Source organism: Macaca thibetana, chromosome 6 (genome assembly GCF_024542745.1).
Source record: "Macaca thibetana thibetana isolate TM-01 chromosome 6, ASM2454274v1, whole genome shotgun sequence".
NCBI lineage: Eukaryota > Metazoa > Chordata > Mammalia > Primates > Cercopithecidae > Macaca > Macaca thibetana.
Window position 1 is genome coordinate 33,125,169 of NC_065583.1, and position 16,784 is coordinate 33,141,952.

A 16,784-nucleotide genomic window follows, 5' to 3' on the forward strand; every position below is an offset into this window, starting at 1 on the left:
TCTTAATATTTTTTGCAATACAGGTTGACTAACCTTTATCTGAAATACTTGGGATCAGAAGTGTTTTAGATTTCAAATTTTTTTTCAAATTTTGGAGTATTTACATTATATACTTACCCTAATAAAAAATATCTGAAATCTGAAATGCGCTCCAATGAACATTTCCTTTTAGCATCATGTTAGTGCTCAAAAAGTTCTGAATTTTAAAGCACTTGGGCATTTTGATTTTTAGATTAGAGATGCTCAACGTGTAATAACATCACTAGGCATTACTAGAGGTCAGACCCTGTACTGTGTGTGTGGGTGTGTGCATATATCATGTATATGTACATATATGGGCATTTCTCATTATATTGCACTTTATTGTGCTTCACAGACATTGCATTCTTTACACAAGGTCTGTGGCAACCATGAATTGAGCGTCCACTAATGCCATTTTTTTAGCAAGCATGTGCTCACTTTGAGTCTTCGTGTTACATTTTTAATAATTCTTGCAGTATTTCAAACTTTTTCATTATTATTTTATCCATTATGATGGTCTGTGATCAATGATCTCTGATGTTACTATTTTAATTGTGGGGTGCCACAAACTGCACCAATGTAAGTGAACTTAATAAATGTTGTGTATGTCCTGACTGCTCCCCCAACAGGCTGTTCCCCTGTCTCTCCCTTTCCCTCAGGTCTCCCTACTCCCTGAGATATAATGATGTTGAAATTAGGCTAATTAATAACTCTACAATGGCCTCCAAGTGTTCCAACAAAAGGAAGAGTCACAAATCTCACTTTAAAATAAGAAGATAGCAATGATTAAGCTTGATGAGGAAGTCACGCTGAAAGCTGAGATAGGTCAAAAGCCAGGTCTCTTGTGCCAGTTAACCAAGGTGTGAACGCCAAGAAGAAGTTCTTGAAAGAAATTACAAGTGCTATTCCAGTGAACCCACAAATGGTAAGAAAGCAAAAGAGCCATATTGCTGATATGGAGAAAGTCTGAGTGGTCTAGACAGATCAAACCAGCCACTACATTCCCTAAGCCAAAGCCTAACCCAGGGCAAGGCCCTCAACATTTGGGCAAGACTCTCCACCAGCAAAAAGATTATGACTTGCTAAAGGTTCAGGTGATTGTTAGCATCTTTGAATAATAAAGTGTTTTTATTTTATTTTGTTTTTTTCTGAGATAGTGTCTTGCTCTGTTGTCCAGGCTGGAGTGCAGAGGCATGATCTTGGCTCACTGCAACCTCTGCCTCCTATGTTCATGCGATTCTCTTGCCTCTGCCTCCCAAGTAGCTGGGATTACAGGCATGAGCCACCACCCCTGGCTAATTTTTGTATTTTTAGTAGAGACGGAGTTTTGCCATGTTGGCCAGGCCGGTCTCAAACTCCTAGTCTCAGGTGATCCGCCTGCCACAGCCTCCCAAAGTGCTGTGATTACAGGAGTGAGCCTCCGTGCCTAGCCAATGAAGTGCTTTTAAATTAAGGTACATAAATTTTTTTAAAAAATACAATGCTACTTCACATTTAATCGACTATAGTGTAAACGTAACTTTTATATGCACTGGAAAATAAAAGAAATTCATACGATTCGCTTTATTGTGATATACCTTTTATAATGGTGGTCTAGAACCAAACCTGCAGTGTCTCTGAGGTATGCCTGTATACATATACATACAGAAACATATCAATCACTGCATTTAACTTTCACAAATGCTTTATGAGTTAAGCATAATTACGCACAGTTTACAGATTGAAAAAAATGAAGACAGAAAATTATAAAACTTGCCCAAGGCAAGGAAATAAGTCAGATCTTCATAATTTTACATGGATGGGTATCTAAAATATAATTTTGAATAAAAAGGTAAAATTAATAGATCAATTATAGGATATACTATGTAACTAAAATTTTAAGAAATCATAAAAATGAATACCCTATGTTTGAGACAGACACATATATAAAGAAAGATATAAAAGGTACACTGGAAAGATATATGTTCAATACACGAGTATAGATGGTGGGAGCGGATGAGATTAACAATGAGGGACACGAGACTAAAAAGAAAAAGGGGCTTGGATAAACGATAATGTGCCATGAAGTAAAGATACAATTAATCATCTCAATCAAATACAGAGCAGTTATACACTTGAGGCCCAGTCGGCGCTTCCCTCAAAAACCATGTCCAAGTCACACAGCTGGTAAATGACCAAGCCAGCAATCAAGCTGAGGTCTATCTGACTCCAAAGCCTATGCAGGCTGTTATTTACTCTGCCAGATCAGGCAGTAATTATCTTTTGGAGACAGGCTATTTTAAAAGATGAACCAAGTTTCTCTACATGATGCTCAGAAATACTATGGAGTAATACTTTGAGAACTAGAACAAAGGCGGAACTAAAGATAACCCAACACAATATTTCCTTTAAGAAAATAAGACGGTAATGTTATTACAGTATTTATGAGTTCCTAATTCTTTTAACTCATTCATGATGCTCGTGTATAATATGGGCCCAAATACATACCATGGATGAACATCATCTTGGGACAGTCTTTTAGCACTAGATCTGTGATTCCACAATTGGTCATAGTGACTCCAACGAGATTCTTGGATTTTAATACAAGAACCTACAAGGAGAAAAATTAGAAACTATATAAAGATACAAACTTTAGTTTGCATGCATTACTTAGGAACTGGGCTAGACTGTGATAAAGGTAAGTGACGGATTTTCCTCTACCTGCACATGGTCATCCTCGATCACAGGATCACTTGTACTGGTGGATTTATCTGCTGTCCGCTTCCGTTTCATGGCGTGACGTGGCTTTGTTTTGGCTACTTCTAAAAAAGGTAAAAAAGAAGAAAAACCAAAACTTTAGCCTTGCTTTCTTTACCTCAAACACATTCAATCACATATGTATGAACACCATCAAGGCAATTTCCAAATCTAAAATTTGGTTCCCAATGGAATACAGTTATATTGATATTTCCAATGGATTGTTTCCAAACAGCATCACCCTCCATTACTTCAAACATATCTACATCAAATATAACAACCCTTCTCATACCTAGGTCATCCTAATAATCTAATAAACATTCCTACTTCCAGTCTCTTTGACTCATCCCATCCTAAATACTATTGGTGAATTGAACTCCTATCTTTCCTACTAAAAAACTTTTAAATTATTGACTGAAGCTGAATGAATGTTTCAATGCTTGACATTTGGAGCTATGCTTCAGCTCTGCCCATTCTCCACACTATACCCTAGTCATCTCCCACTGCTAATGTCTCCGAAGTCATCAATTGCTCTAGCTTCTTCTGCCCAGAACACCTTTTCTGACCCTACTTTTTGAAATACGACCCATCTGGGAAAGGTCCAACTCAAACACTTAGTTCTAACAAAGCACCCTTGATCCCCAAACATTACATACTGCCCTAATAGTTCCTTTTATACTTGTTTTGTTGGTCTATTTACATAAAAGCTCGTTAAAGGCAACAACACTCTCTTAATTCATCTTTATTTCAAAGTCAGTCACTAGCAATGAGATAATATGAACATTTATTGAATGAACTGGCACTCAACACTTACAGAATGAATGAATGAATGAATGCACCGCAGGTAAAACAGAATAACAAATATTTACTGAGCGCTTACTGTGTGTCAGGCACTGTTCTAACGGTTTTACTTGTATTAACTCAATCCTTACAATAGCTCTGAGATGGATTTATTGTTCTCCCTGTTTTACATATTAGGAAACTGAAGCACGGGAAGGTACAAAAACTTGCCACAGTGCTAAATGGGAACCAGGAGTCAAACCCAGGAAATCAAGGACCAGTTACTAAGCTAGAAAACCTGCAATCTTTCATCTGTCAAACCCTGGTTAATAAGGCCCTTATTTACTAGTACTGTTCTGAAGCAATACACTTCGAAATAAGCAAATATTGTCCTTATTTAATTTAAAAACGAGTGCTAAATTCATAGCTAAAACTTAAGCACATATATATTCTAAGAAAATACATTAGTCATCATTCTCGTTTTTGATACTTAATCATACTGTAGCAGAGCATATATAGAATTAAATACAACTGACTATCATGAATTAAATTACCACCATACTGTTTTTTTAGATAGTACTGCTAATTATAAACATTCCACTTGGTAATTCTGTAATATCAGTAATTCTGTAATCTCAAACATGAAAGATCACAAAAAAAGACAAAGAAATAAGAACGAATACTGCAAATTCCCAAAGGCTTGGGCTTAGATGGGAACCGTAGAGATTTAGTCTGATTTTTTTACATTTTTTTACACAACAAAATCCTTTCTACACCATTGAAATGGTGTAGAAATTCTACTCTGTAAAACAATTCAAAGCAGCTGCTTTGGCTGAAGGCCGAAAAGGAGCCCAAGAGCTCTACCCATCAAACTTCCTCCAAGGACCTTGAAACGAAGCAAAATTCTGGAGTTCCAACAAAACATGAAGACTACTAACCACACAACACAATGTAGGCCTTCTCCCACAGTATCCTGAAGGAACTTCATCCAAAATCAAATCATCTTCATTGACAAGGAACCTTCTAAAGGCAGCACATTTCACCTGATAGCCAAAATTCACAAACCTTTTAAAACCTCTAAGAAGTCCTAGCTCCCTCTCCCAGTACCACAAAAATGAAAATGAACAAACAAAAAGCAAGCCTGTTTCCACTACTACATGACAGTGTTCTAGTAAGAATCTTCTCTCAGTAATCTCCTTTTGTGATCTGATTTTCAAGTATCTCACCTTCCTGGATTGCTCTCTCCCTTCCCCCTTAATTTAACAGAGTATGGAGTTCAAAATTGGGTAAAGTTTCCTGCTCTCCAGGGTACCCAAACTGGTAGTTTACATTTTCTAAGAAAAGTTATAAAATGAAGTCACACTTTATACATATATGAGCTTGAAAAACAAACATTTCTGATACATAAGGAAAAAAGTTTGTGTGTTTGTTGTTACTCTCTTATGCCTCCCTCCCTGTTTAGAGAAAATTAATTTTGTTTAGGAACATTTTTTTAGTAATTCAAAACATCCACTAGCATCAACAATACCTCATATGATGGTGTCTATACTTATTATGTTCACAGTTATTATCTAAGCCCCATACCATGTGTAAGACATGGTGCTAAAGGATAGAAATATACTGGTGAAAAAGCAGAGACTGTCCTTGTTCTCATGGAGCTCACAGTCTACCAGAAGGAAGACAGTAAAACAAGAAATTACAACAGAGTGTGGTTCACATTAATGTTGAAGATGCTACAGAAACAGAGAAAGGCAGATCAATCCAGTCTTGGGGTGTCAGGGAAAGTGTTCAACATTTATAGCAACTATTTTAATCTTAAATGTTATTCTTTGACAATCCAATTATTTATTTCTCTAATATTTACTTTATACATTGTTATACAGTGAGGATTAAAAGCAACTTACAGGTATTTATTCCCAAAATATAAATTCACAAAACAATTATATTAGCTTCTCAAATGGCTTTAATACTCCACAGGGTCATAAATTAAAAACCAAATATCTCAAATGTTACTTTTTTTTGAACTGATTTTTAAAAATCTTTAACATTCAAGTTTCTTCCTTTATTAGTTTGGATTTTTCTCTTTAAAAAACATGCCAGATTAAAAATAATTTGGGCTGGGCACGGTGGCTCATGCCTGTAATCCCGGCACTTTAGGAGGCTGAGGTGGGTGGATCACCTGAGGTCAGGAGTTCGAGACCAGCCTGGCCAACATGGGGAACCCCTGTCTCTACTAAAAACACAAAAATTAGCTAGGCATGGTGGTAGGCGCCTGTAATCCCAGCTACTCGGGAGGCTGAGGTAGGAGAATCACTTGAACCCGGGAGGTAGAGGCTGCAGTGAGCTGAGATGACGCCACTGCACTCCAGCCTGGGTGACACAGTGAGACTTCATCTCAAAAATAATAATAATAATAATCATAATCATAATTTGTAAGCCACCCAAATAACTTCTTGTCCTTTCCAAAAGGGACTATAATAATATTAAAATCAGTACTTTGATATCTACCCCAAAAAACTACTATTCAAAGTAAATAGACATTTTTATAAATCTAAAATATATTAGCAAATAATTTACCTACTATAACCATGTTACAGACATTAGAAGTCTTCTCAAATTGAAAAAAAAATCACATAATAAATGCAATAAGAAGCACTACATAAATATTTTCTTTATTTTAAATCCAGAGAATGATTTAACTTAAAAAAAGTTCTAGACATGAAAAAAGTCAGAATAAAATAGTTAAGGGATAAGCAGAACACCAGGCAAAAAATAACATCAAAACTTCAATGGTTAATATGAAGGTTCTGTATTAAAAACAAAACAACAAAAAACGAAAAAATTTTATCAAGACACGTAAGTAAAACGGCAAACATAACAGTCCCTAAACAGGAAGACTCAGTGCTGTTAAAATGACAATTATGTTTCAGTTATCAATTGAATGCAATTCCAAACAAAAAGCAAGATTAGTTTTTGGAACTTGATAAAAATATTACAAAGCATATCTATAAAAATAAATGGCAAATGCATGGCTAGTCAAGGAAATTTTGAAAAAGAATAATGAAAGAAGACAGAACACTGGAACAGAATAGAACGACCAGAGATTAACCTAAGTATGTCTAAGAATTTAGTAGATGAGAAAAGAGCGTTTCAAAATAATAGCACAAGAATGGACATCCATAACCAGTACTGAAACAAGCTGGTGATAGTTTGGAATAAAAATTTAATATTAGTTCCCACAGATTGAAATAAAATTCCAACTGAACGAAGGAACTAAACCGAAATCAATGAATAAAGGAATAAGATGGGCACAATTATCTGATCTAAGTGTAGGAAAGGCCTTTCACAGTATAAAAATGAACTCATAAAGGAAAACATGCAGATCTGACTTTGCAAATATGAAAAGCCACAGAACAAAAGGTGTCATAGGAGGCAGATACTGTTTAATGGGCACAGAGTTTCAGTTTGGGATGATGAAAAAGTTCAGATGGTTGGTGGTGACAGCTGCATAACAAGGTGAATGTATTTAGTGCCGCTGAATTACACACTGTACTGAATGGTAAAGTTATATCTTACCACCAATTTAAAAAAAAAGATATTATCAAACATTTACAATTGAAGCTGGGAAAAGTATTTTCACCATATGGCAGAACTACTGTTTGCAAAGCATAAAAAACTCTTCAAATAAAACTCATCTATTTCAATGAGTTTATGCAACTATGGTAACTAGCACACAATTAAGGTCTCAAATGTATCTCATGAAAGCTTACTTTTGTTCTGTTTAGCCCTGTATGATTCAATTACTTCTATTTAGAATATACAAAAAGCTCTGACTGCCTATGTTCTAGGACTGATTTTAATATTTTAAAATTGAGGGCTACTTGAAGAAAATTAAAATACATTATTATTCACTGTCAGGTAGTAATGATATAATAAGGGCAGGAAAGAGTACTTAAAAATAAGATCAGAAATAGAAACAGACTTATGATTAATAAATGTGCTTACACCCATTCCACCCAATTCCTTGGCTATACATTATAAACATTAATGAAATTAAATACACATTATTTGTTCTGAGTATTTTCACCAAAATAATTCTCAGCCAAACCATTTACTTACCTGCTTATCTCCTGGCAAACCTTACTTGAATTGAAGCAAAACTAGATTTCTGAAAAAATTACTAAGTCCTGCAGAGACAAAGAGAGGGCTATACCCAGGAAGCTGCACTGAGATGTGCTGCCCCAGCTCCAGCAACGTCAAGTCCTTGCCTTTTGGCTAAGGTTTAAAACTTTCCTAAGTTAAGACTTCTCTAAGTGTGTGATGGTAGCAGAGTTCATCTACTGGGGCTTAGGTGTCAGTCAGTGTTATATTTAGGGTAAATATACACAGTGCCACTTTCCTTAAAAGCTGAACTACTTGAGATTTCCAGGTTGGACATTGTATAAACTGTTTTACACCCCCACCCACCAAACCATTGCTGAAAATTAGTTTAAAATCTGCAAGACCCACAAAACCCCAAAACAGAATTTAATTTGCCAAACTGGCTTTTTGTAAGAAAACTCATGAAACAAGTTCATGCCTTTCTGCAGCCCTACCCTGCAGTTGCTAATCCTAGGAGCATTGTCATACCTGACTCAGATACCAGCAGTACATGGGACAGTCTGCTCCTGGCCCTGGTTAGGGGCCTCCGAGGGTAGTCTTCATTAGACTGCACGTCACAACTCTCAGGCTGGGAGCTCCCCCTCCTGTCCTCACCTGTAGCCCCAGAGCCACTCCCATTAGTCCTCTCATCATGTGCTGGGCCTGAAGACCCCCCTTGTGGCAGAGTCCTAAAGGAAAAGGCGGATCTCGTACCATCCGGGCCATTCACAACACAGGCTCGGCTGGTTGAAGGACGTTCCTCATCAGAACACCTGCTAGTTCTCCTTTGGGATTCCTGGGGCCTGTGACAGCAGCATCTGGGGCAGACAGAACTCTCTGCATCTCCCTCCTCCATGGCCTCAGAGTCCTCTGACCCACCGGGGGAGCAGGCACACTGCCTGGACACATCCACTTCTGTAGGGCTAGGCTCGGAAGAGCCGCCGCTGTTCACCGTCCTTACAAAGTCGGGGCTTTGAGAAGCAGTGCTGTGTGAGCTGGAGTTTCCCACTGTGCTGGCGGTGGTGCTGCTGCAGCTGGGATAAACATCCTTGTTTTTTTTCTTTTCAGGAATATCCCTAGCTGCTTTCATATCGGCTTTGATCTGCTCACTGGTGACCTGACAGCCTTTCTCACAGCTGCTTTCCTCGAGGGGAAACTGCTTCGACTGGCCCATCTGATGGGAGTTGTACCTCTTTCGAAGTGGAGTCTTGCCTTTTCCACTTACTGCTTATAGAAAAAGAAGAACGGCCCGAGGAAAAGAAAAGATTTCAGTACAAATTCTGGACAACACGCAAGAGTAAATTTGGAACAGGAAATAATGTATACTAAACACTAATTTTCCTAAAGTATAACTGTGATCACATCATTGAGCTGCTATAAAATTCTCTATGGCTCCCTAGTGTCTACCTGGTTTATACTCCTTAGCTATGCCTTCAAGCCTCACTATGATCTAATTCCAAACCATCTTTCCATGTTGTCCCCTCCATATACATTCTATATTCCGGCTCCAGCTTTTCTCTCAATATACCCTTGCTTTGCTACCTCAGGGCCTTTGTTCTCACCAATTTTTCAGCCCTGGTCCTCTACTCCATCTCTTCTGCACCCCCACCCCAAATCAACTGTGGTTGTAGTATGTGCCCTGTAATATTACTACCTATTGTTTTTGACATGACTCTTCAACCAGACTAGAACTTCTGTAAAGAGAGACCATGACTTACTCATCTCTGTATCCCTCACAGTGCCTAACACAATACCTGGGGCACAATAAAGCTCAATGAAGATATAAAGGAATAAATAGGTTTTGTCTGGCCAACAGAGGATTTAGTTGCTAAATTTAGAAACTGCACTGTCTGGGAAAGTTAGGTTAGTCAGCTGGTCATATTACTTTTCCTAAATTTCAGTTTCCATAAAACCTTCTTTCAACCACAGTATAAAGTTATCTGAATCTCTTAAAAGAAATAGAAATTGAATAATCAGCCAATGATAGCAAATTATTCCAAGTCCAAAGAACTAAACTTTCCAGATAATAGTACTACATAAATGTTTCAGGGTCAGTGTTAAATGTGTATTGAACATTCAAAAATATTAAGGAGTAAGGGTACCCAAGGAAAAATGACTGGACAATTTGTAAAAAATATATCCTTTGCCAAAAGTGGTAAGCACATGGTTCGGAGAAACAAAAGGGAAGGAAAGACAGGGAAGAAGTATGAACTTCAAAGTTAAGAGAAGTACAGTTTCTTGGTGAGGCATTGCAGAGGGTTGTTGCCTAGATTTAAAGGGACGTGAGGGATTATAAAAATATACTTTAGGACTCCTTCAACCACCAAACTAGCCACCAATACTCATTAAACACAACTGGACAGATTATCAACTGGTGAATGGTTGCTTTTCATTGCTCTGGATGACTCAGTAGTCATCCCTTACATGAGGCACAGGCTTTTCACTCACTAATCTCTGACACCCTGATGCCACAACTAAAGCCTCCACTGTAGACTTAGAATCCTTCTTTTCTTCCCTGAGCCCTCATTCCACACCACTGTTGTGTTGTATTGCCTACAAGAGCACCACCCAGATTTCCCTCTTACTTGGGCAAGTGCATTTCTTGCTTCCTGTCACATTCCATAATATATGTTAACTGCACCCAAGTTGTCATATTAAGGCCAAGTGTGTCAGTTCTGATAGTGACTGTCATTAACAGTTCAGAGAAAGACATAATTTCTCACCTGACAATTCCCTGGACTGCACTGACTCTCCAGTTTTCTCTTCACGTTCAGAGTAACGCCGAGTACCGTTCTTAGGAATCCAGACTTCTTGGAGTTCTAGACTATCTTCTTCATCATCGCTCTCTGAATCATGAACAGTAATTGGGGTTGGTTTTACTACACGCTGAAGACCACTGGGTCCTAAAAAAAAAAGTACAGGCCTAACAGTTACCTTTTGTGCAAGAAAGGGTCTAATATGAAGTACTGTTTCCAGGGCTCTGGAATCAATAGAGATGCTTTGTGGCTCTATGCAGCCTCCCCTGGCACACATTTTAACTGATAATACACTTGGATAAGATACTGTGAAAGCAACTTAACTCTAAACCATTATGTCAACATTAAGTATGATTAATATGCTAACCAACTTGATGCATTTCTAAAGGCAAATTAAAATAGACACTCATACAGCATTCCCTTGCAGGATCTTCACTATTTCAAAGAGTAGCATAAAATCATCCTAAAAATAATCTAAATAACAGTGATAATAATTTTAAAAATAAGCTACATATTTTCTCAATTTTTCAAACATATGAGCCAAGGTTAAGTAAATGAAGATGAATTCAGAAATGTATGGGACTGGTAAACAAGACTGTATTCTTTGAGTATGGATCTATCTCATTAGATGTAGCAGATATATTTTTGAAGGCTAGATGCATGTTACCTTTTGGATGAATATGTGTATTTATGTAAAAAATGTTTTATCTGCTTGGCAGTATAGCTTTTAAACCTAGTTCTTATAACCTAATTCTCTCTGACAAGTGACTAATATTAGCTCCATCAATAAATGTATCCTCCGAGGAACCTAGCTTTTTTCCTGTCACATTGTACAATGCCTGACAGAGTAGGCACTCAATAAATATTTGTTGAATGAGTGACTGCATCTGTCACACACTTAAAACAGGGTAGCATATTTTCCATTCAAAGACAAGGCAGCATTCTAACAGGCAGGGAATGAGAAAACTTGAGTTTTCTCAATTTCAATTCTATCCCTCGATTACTGGCTGACTGGTGTTGAGCACATCATTTAAACTTTTGAAAGAAAATTAATTCTCCCATCTGTAAAATGAAAGGCTGTGCGAGTTAATCTTTAAGGGCCTACGACTCTATATCCTGTCTTAAATCAGCCAATGGCAAACAGAGGCTAAGTTTTGGTCTGTTTACTAAACCAGGTCAACTTCTCAACTGCTCCTCCTCTCTAACTGAATTGAGGGGAGGGCAAAAGCAGAATATTTAATCAGGTCATTTATTTTCCCATCAACAATTTGAGTGCTTTCTTTTTCTACACATACACGGATACACACATGCACATGTGGCTATACAGAAAAAGCAGTTGTTGCTGCAGTCACAAATAATAAAAGACAAACTTTAGTGAGATATATATACATGCAACGAGAATACCAGCAATGTATTACAGTTCTCAGTAATCAATAGCATAAAACACATCATTAGCTGAAAGGTCAGAAAACAACCATTCTCGGTGTCTCACGTACTTCATTAGAGTTAGGCCACAGTTTCAGAATGATGAATGTGGGGTAGATCACATGATTACCTGCTTGTTCCTCATCAACATCCACAGGAATAATTGCCTGGCTGTGAGCTGGAGTATTATTTCCACTCTCGGCCACCACCTCTCCATCTTCTTGGACGATGTCTTCCATCTCATTTAATGCTTAAACAAAAATATACACAAAGTAAAAACCAAGAGAAGTATAAAGAACTATAATGGCAGGCAAAACTGTGGCCGCCCTAAGAATTGAACAGTCCCGCTGATTACTAGGCCTGCCCTGAAAGAATAGCATATACTGCATATACTGTGCTTATTACTGCAGACATTAAGAAGTATTTAATCAGTCTACAGGAGAGAAAATCACAGATGGGAAAGGAACATTTGGTGGAGAAAGCCAATCAAACTCATACAAACTCAAACTGTTAACAAAGAAACAAGGCAAAATTAACATTTTTTAACATTTAGGTTAAAAAAAAGAAACAAGGCAAAATATGATTAAGCCAAAAAGATACCATTCAGATTAACGTCACTGAATTATATGGGAGAGGTATGAAATTTCATGGGGACAGAGGGAATTGCTTTGGTTTTAAATATACACAATAGCACACCTCCCCCTGAATAACTGTCCAGCTCTAGCCTGCAATATCTATATTTCAGTCATTGCCAAAATGAGAAATGACCTTGCCTAGAAATCTTTCATGATAAAAACCAATCAATTTTCTTCTTTCATTCAACTGACTAACAATTATGAGTAGCAGTAATTAATGTGTACATACTCTATGGCAGGCTCTATGCTAAATGTTTATAGAAACATTTTCTTATTTATTTCTCATAGCAATCAGGCTAGCATTATTATTAGCCTGATTTTTGCAGTTGAGGAAATGGAGGCCTAGACGTTTTAATAGTTTGCTAGGATTTAAATTGAGGAGTTTCTAGAGCCTACTACACTACAGAAACTACGAGCAGGTGGGAAATTTATACTCCTTGCTCTCAAAGAGGATGCACACATTCTGGCAAAGATGTTAGACACATAAAATAAGGTCAGAATATAATTGCTAAGACCTATAACAATTCAAAAGTGCAAAAGGAACATAGACAAGGAGCAACTAATTCTCTCATTGGGTCAAGGAAGGGTTCACTGAAATAAGGTAACATTTCATATACTACCATACCAGGAAGAATGCTACATTTTTCGGAAGAATAGCGGTACAGTGGTAACAAAAAACAGTATCTGTGTTGTGATAGGGATGCAAAAGAAAAAACAAGGCTAAAAAGGTAGCCTGGGCTCCAGATTGTTAAAAGCTTAGAAAGCCTTGCTAAAAAGCTTAGACTTGTTTGCTGTAGGCAGAGGGAAACCACTAGAAGGTTTTTATGCAGGGAATGGCATGAAAAGAAGTACATTCAAATATTAACGTGATAAGGTTTTCCAAAGCTGCTGAGTAACTGCTTTTAGGTTGCCAGAATAGCCTGTGCAAACATTTAATATGATACCCAAAAGTGGTTTAAACTATTTCTTTGCATTCATTTGAATACTTACTGAGCGTCTACTACAATTTGTTAGTATTCCTTGGAGCTGAAAAACAGTGGTGATATTCAAGATCCCTAGTCTCATGGCTTACTCTAGTTGGGGAAGAAAAAATTTAAAAAATAAAAATAAAAACATCAGATAGTAATGCCTTATGTAACAAAAAGTGTGATGTGACAGAGAATAAACTGGTGGCTGCTTAAGATCAGATGGCAAGGAAAGACATCTCTGAGATTAACATTTAAGCTAAGAACTAAAAGTCAAGAAGGAGCCAGCCATGAAAAGATGGACGGAGGGAATTCTAAGAGGCAATAGTTAGTGCAATGGTAGACGCCAGCTGTCATGCTCAAGCATGATGTAGTGGTGGAGGTAGTACAAGATGAGGGCAGGCCAGATCATACAGCACTTGGTGGTCCAATTCAAGAACCTGGATCTTATTCTAAGGCAATGGGAAGCTATTAAAAAGTTTTGAGTAAGCTATCAATATTGTCTGGTTTGTTAAAAGACTGCCCTGGCTGCTGTAAGAACTAATTTTAGCTGGGTAAGAAAATAGGCCAATTTTAAAGCTATTAAAACATTTAGGTTAAAAAAAAGAGAAAGGTCTGATGTAGCGGTAGTACAATGGGAAAGGAGAGATGTAGGCATACTGGAGAGATGTATCAGAGACATTCAACAAGATTTGGTAAATGACTCAATGTCTTGGAGAGCAGTTAGGAAGTAAAGCATAATGTCTTGATTTTAGTCTCTGGTAATTAAATCGCATTGTGGTGCCTTTGGGCTAGTGAAGACACAAATGATTCTTGGTTTTGACAAAAAGCATAATGTCTTGATCTTAGTCTCTGGTAAATAAATTGGATGGTGGTGCCTCTGGGCTAGTGAAGATACAAATGATTCATGGTTTTGACATTTTTCCTTTGTTGGAAAATATTTTATCATTACGGTAGTACATCTTTTTCAGAACAGTTTTAACTTACAGAAAGTTATATATATGTATACATATATATTATACATACATACATATGTATGCTCACTTATAATCAAGTATCAATATTCACCAAATGTTTTGTTTAGCTGAAATGTTACTTCAGCTGTAAAAAAAAGTGTTATAAAGATGCCTCTTAACAAAATAATTTTTATGCAATGAAATTGTTGCATAAATTAATAGAAATTTATTATCAGACATAATATTTAGTGGTTGACAACTACCTGCCCCAAAGTATAAAACAAAATACATTTACTGGGTTTTTTTTTCAGACTGCAAACCCCTTAGGCTTCAAAAAAAAAATTTTACAAAATCAGTGGTTTTCAAAGTATAGTCCCAGACCAGCAGCATCAGCACCACCTGGGTACTTGCTAAAAATTCAAATTCTTGGCTGGGTATGGTGGCTCATGCCTATAATCCCGGTACTTTGGGAGGCCAGTGTGGGCAGACTGTGAGGTCAGGAGATCGAGACCATCCTGGCTAACACAGTGAAACCCCATCTGTACTAAAAATACAAAATATTAGCTGGGTGTGATGGCACGTGCCCGTAGTCCCAGCTACTTGGGAGGCTGAGGCAGGAGAATCGCTTGAACCCAGGAGGTGGAGGTTGTAGTGAGCCAAGATCGTGCCACTGTACTCCAGCCTGGGAGACAGAGTGAGACTCTGTCTCAAGAAAAAAAAAAAAAAAAAAAAAAAAAAAAATCAAATTATTGGCTTGGAGCACTGGCTCACACCTGTAACCCCAGCATTTTGGGAAGCTGAGTTGGTTGGATCGCTTGAGCCCAGGAGTTGAGACAGCCTGGGCAATATATGAGATTCCATCTCTATTTAAAAACAAAAACAAAACCATATTATCTGGCCTCACACAGACCAAATAACTGGAACTCTGAGGGCAAAAATCAGCAACGTGTTTTAACAAGTCCTCCAGGTGATTCTGATGCACACTCAAGTTTAAAAACCACTGCCATAAATAAAACTGCAGAGCAATTTCACTTGGCAGTCAATTTAGGCTAACTGGGGTGGAGGGATGAGAAAAGAGGTTCACCATGATGCCATATTTAAAAGCATTAAGTACCTGGAATGTATGTTTTAAATCAAGAGAGAAAATTAGTTAAATGATGTATAGGTAAAACTATGCTTTAAAGTTATAATTACTTAAGTAGTTACATAAAAATAGACACTATGCTTTAGCAATTACAGAAGCATAATTTTGATACTTATAGGCAAATGTAAATTGTTAAAAAAAAATGAACATTGTGGGGCACAGTGACTGACTCATGCCTGTAATCCCAGCATTTTGGGAGGCTGAGGCATGAGGATCACTTGAGGCCAAAAGTTTGAGACCAGACTGGGCAATTCAGTGAAACCCTATCTCTACATAAATTTTTTTGAAAAATCAGCTGAGAGTGGTGTCACGCATTTGTAGTCCCAGCTACTCAGGAGGCTGAGGTGGAAGGATCACTTGAACCCAGGAGTTTGAGGCTACAGTGAGCTATGATCACGCCACTACCCTTCAGCCTGAGTGACAGTGAGACTCTATCTCAAAAAAAAAAAAAAAAAACCCACAAACAACAAAAAAACCCCATCAAAAACTGTAAACATTTATTCTTATTCTAGAATGCTGCAAAATTCAGGTAATCAAGTTATATTTTCAGCTAACTAGCTCATAATTGAGTACTCTAAGTTCTAAGACTTCTGAAAGTACAAATTTAAGATAATATCCTGCCAAATTATAAAATTTTGATAAATATAGTAACTGTGAAACAATAAATCATAGTTTTGTTGGAGTTAATTTATACAAATTAAATAGCTTTTAAAATTATACAATGCCCCTCTTTATAGTAAATTACCTCATGCAAGCTGAAGAAGTTAAATACAATAGAGCAATTAAGACTGGTGCTGCTTCATTCTGGGGCTGGTCCAAAACCAAGTAAAGGCCCATGCATGTAAAGATTTGTTTTAAGACTCAAGGTCTCCCTCTGTCACCCAGGCTGGAGTGTAATGGTGTGATCATAGCTCACTACATCCTTGAAAACTCCCTACTCAAGCCATCCTTCCGCCTCAACCTCCTTAGCTTATAGGCACGTGCACTGCACCTGGCCCAGATGTGAAAAGTCTTCAAATTGTATATCAAGAAGAGTGAACATGTTAATACCCATTTCAAAGAAATTTTTAAATTATTATTTTCACTTGAAGATGTGAACCATCAATATTAGTCAACTGTTTAACATAATTCCCCATTACCCCTTTTATTATGAAGCCCTGTATTTCTCTTTATTTCAACCAAAGATCAGTCTTTTTCTAGTTCCTTATTTTGTGTGTGGGGGGGAA

General features: G+C 37.3%; 1 protein-coding gene across 6 annotated transcripts in view; it reads right to left on the bottom strand.

Moving 5' to 3' along the window:
* The window catches only part of FBXO38 (F-box protein 38), a 79,070-nt gene that overhangs the window by 6,140 nt on the left and 56,146 nt on the right, over positions 1-16,784 (bottom strand). For 3 of the 6 annotated variants that reach the window (XM_050793975.1, XM_050793976.1, XM_050793974.1), the window contains exons 13-17: positions 11,989-12,108; positions 10,401-10,580; positions 8,167-8,901; positions 2,722-2,822; positions 2,509-2,611 (exon numbers count right to left, since the gene is read on the bottom strand). In XM_050793975.1, the coding sequence (XP_050649932.1) occupies positions 2,509-2,611; positions 2,722-2,822; positions 8,167-8,901; positions 10,401-10,580; positions 11,989-12,108 (1,239 nt within the window). The remainder of the gene's footprint in view (positions 1-2,508; positions 2,612-2,721; positions 2,823-8,166; positions 8,902-10,400; positions 10,581-11,988; positions 12,109-16,784) is intronic. The other 3 variants (XM_050793978.1, XM_050793977.1, XM_050793979.1) reach the window with 3 other exon arrangements.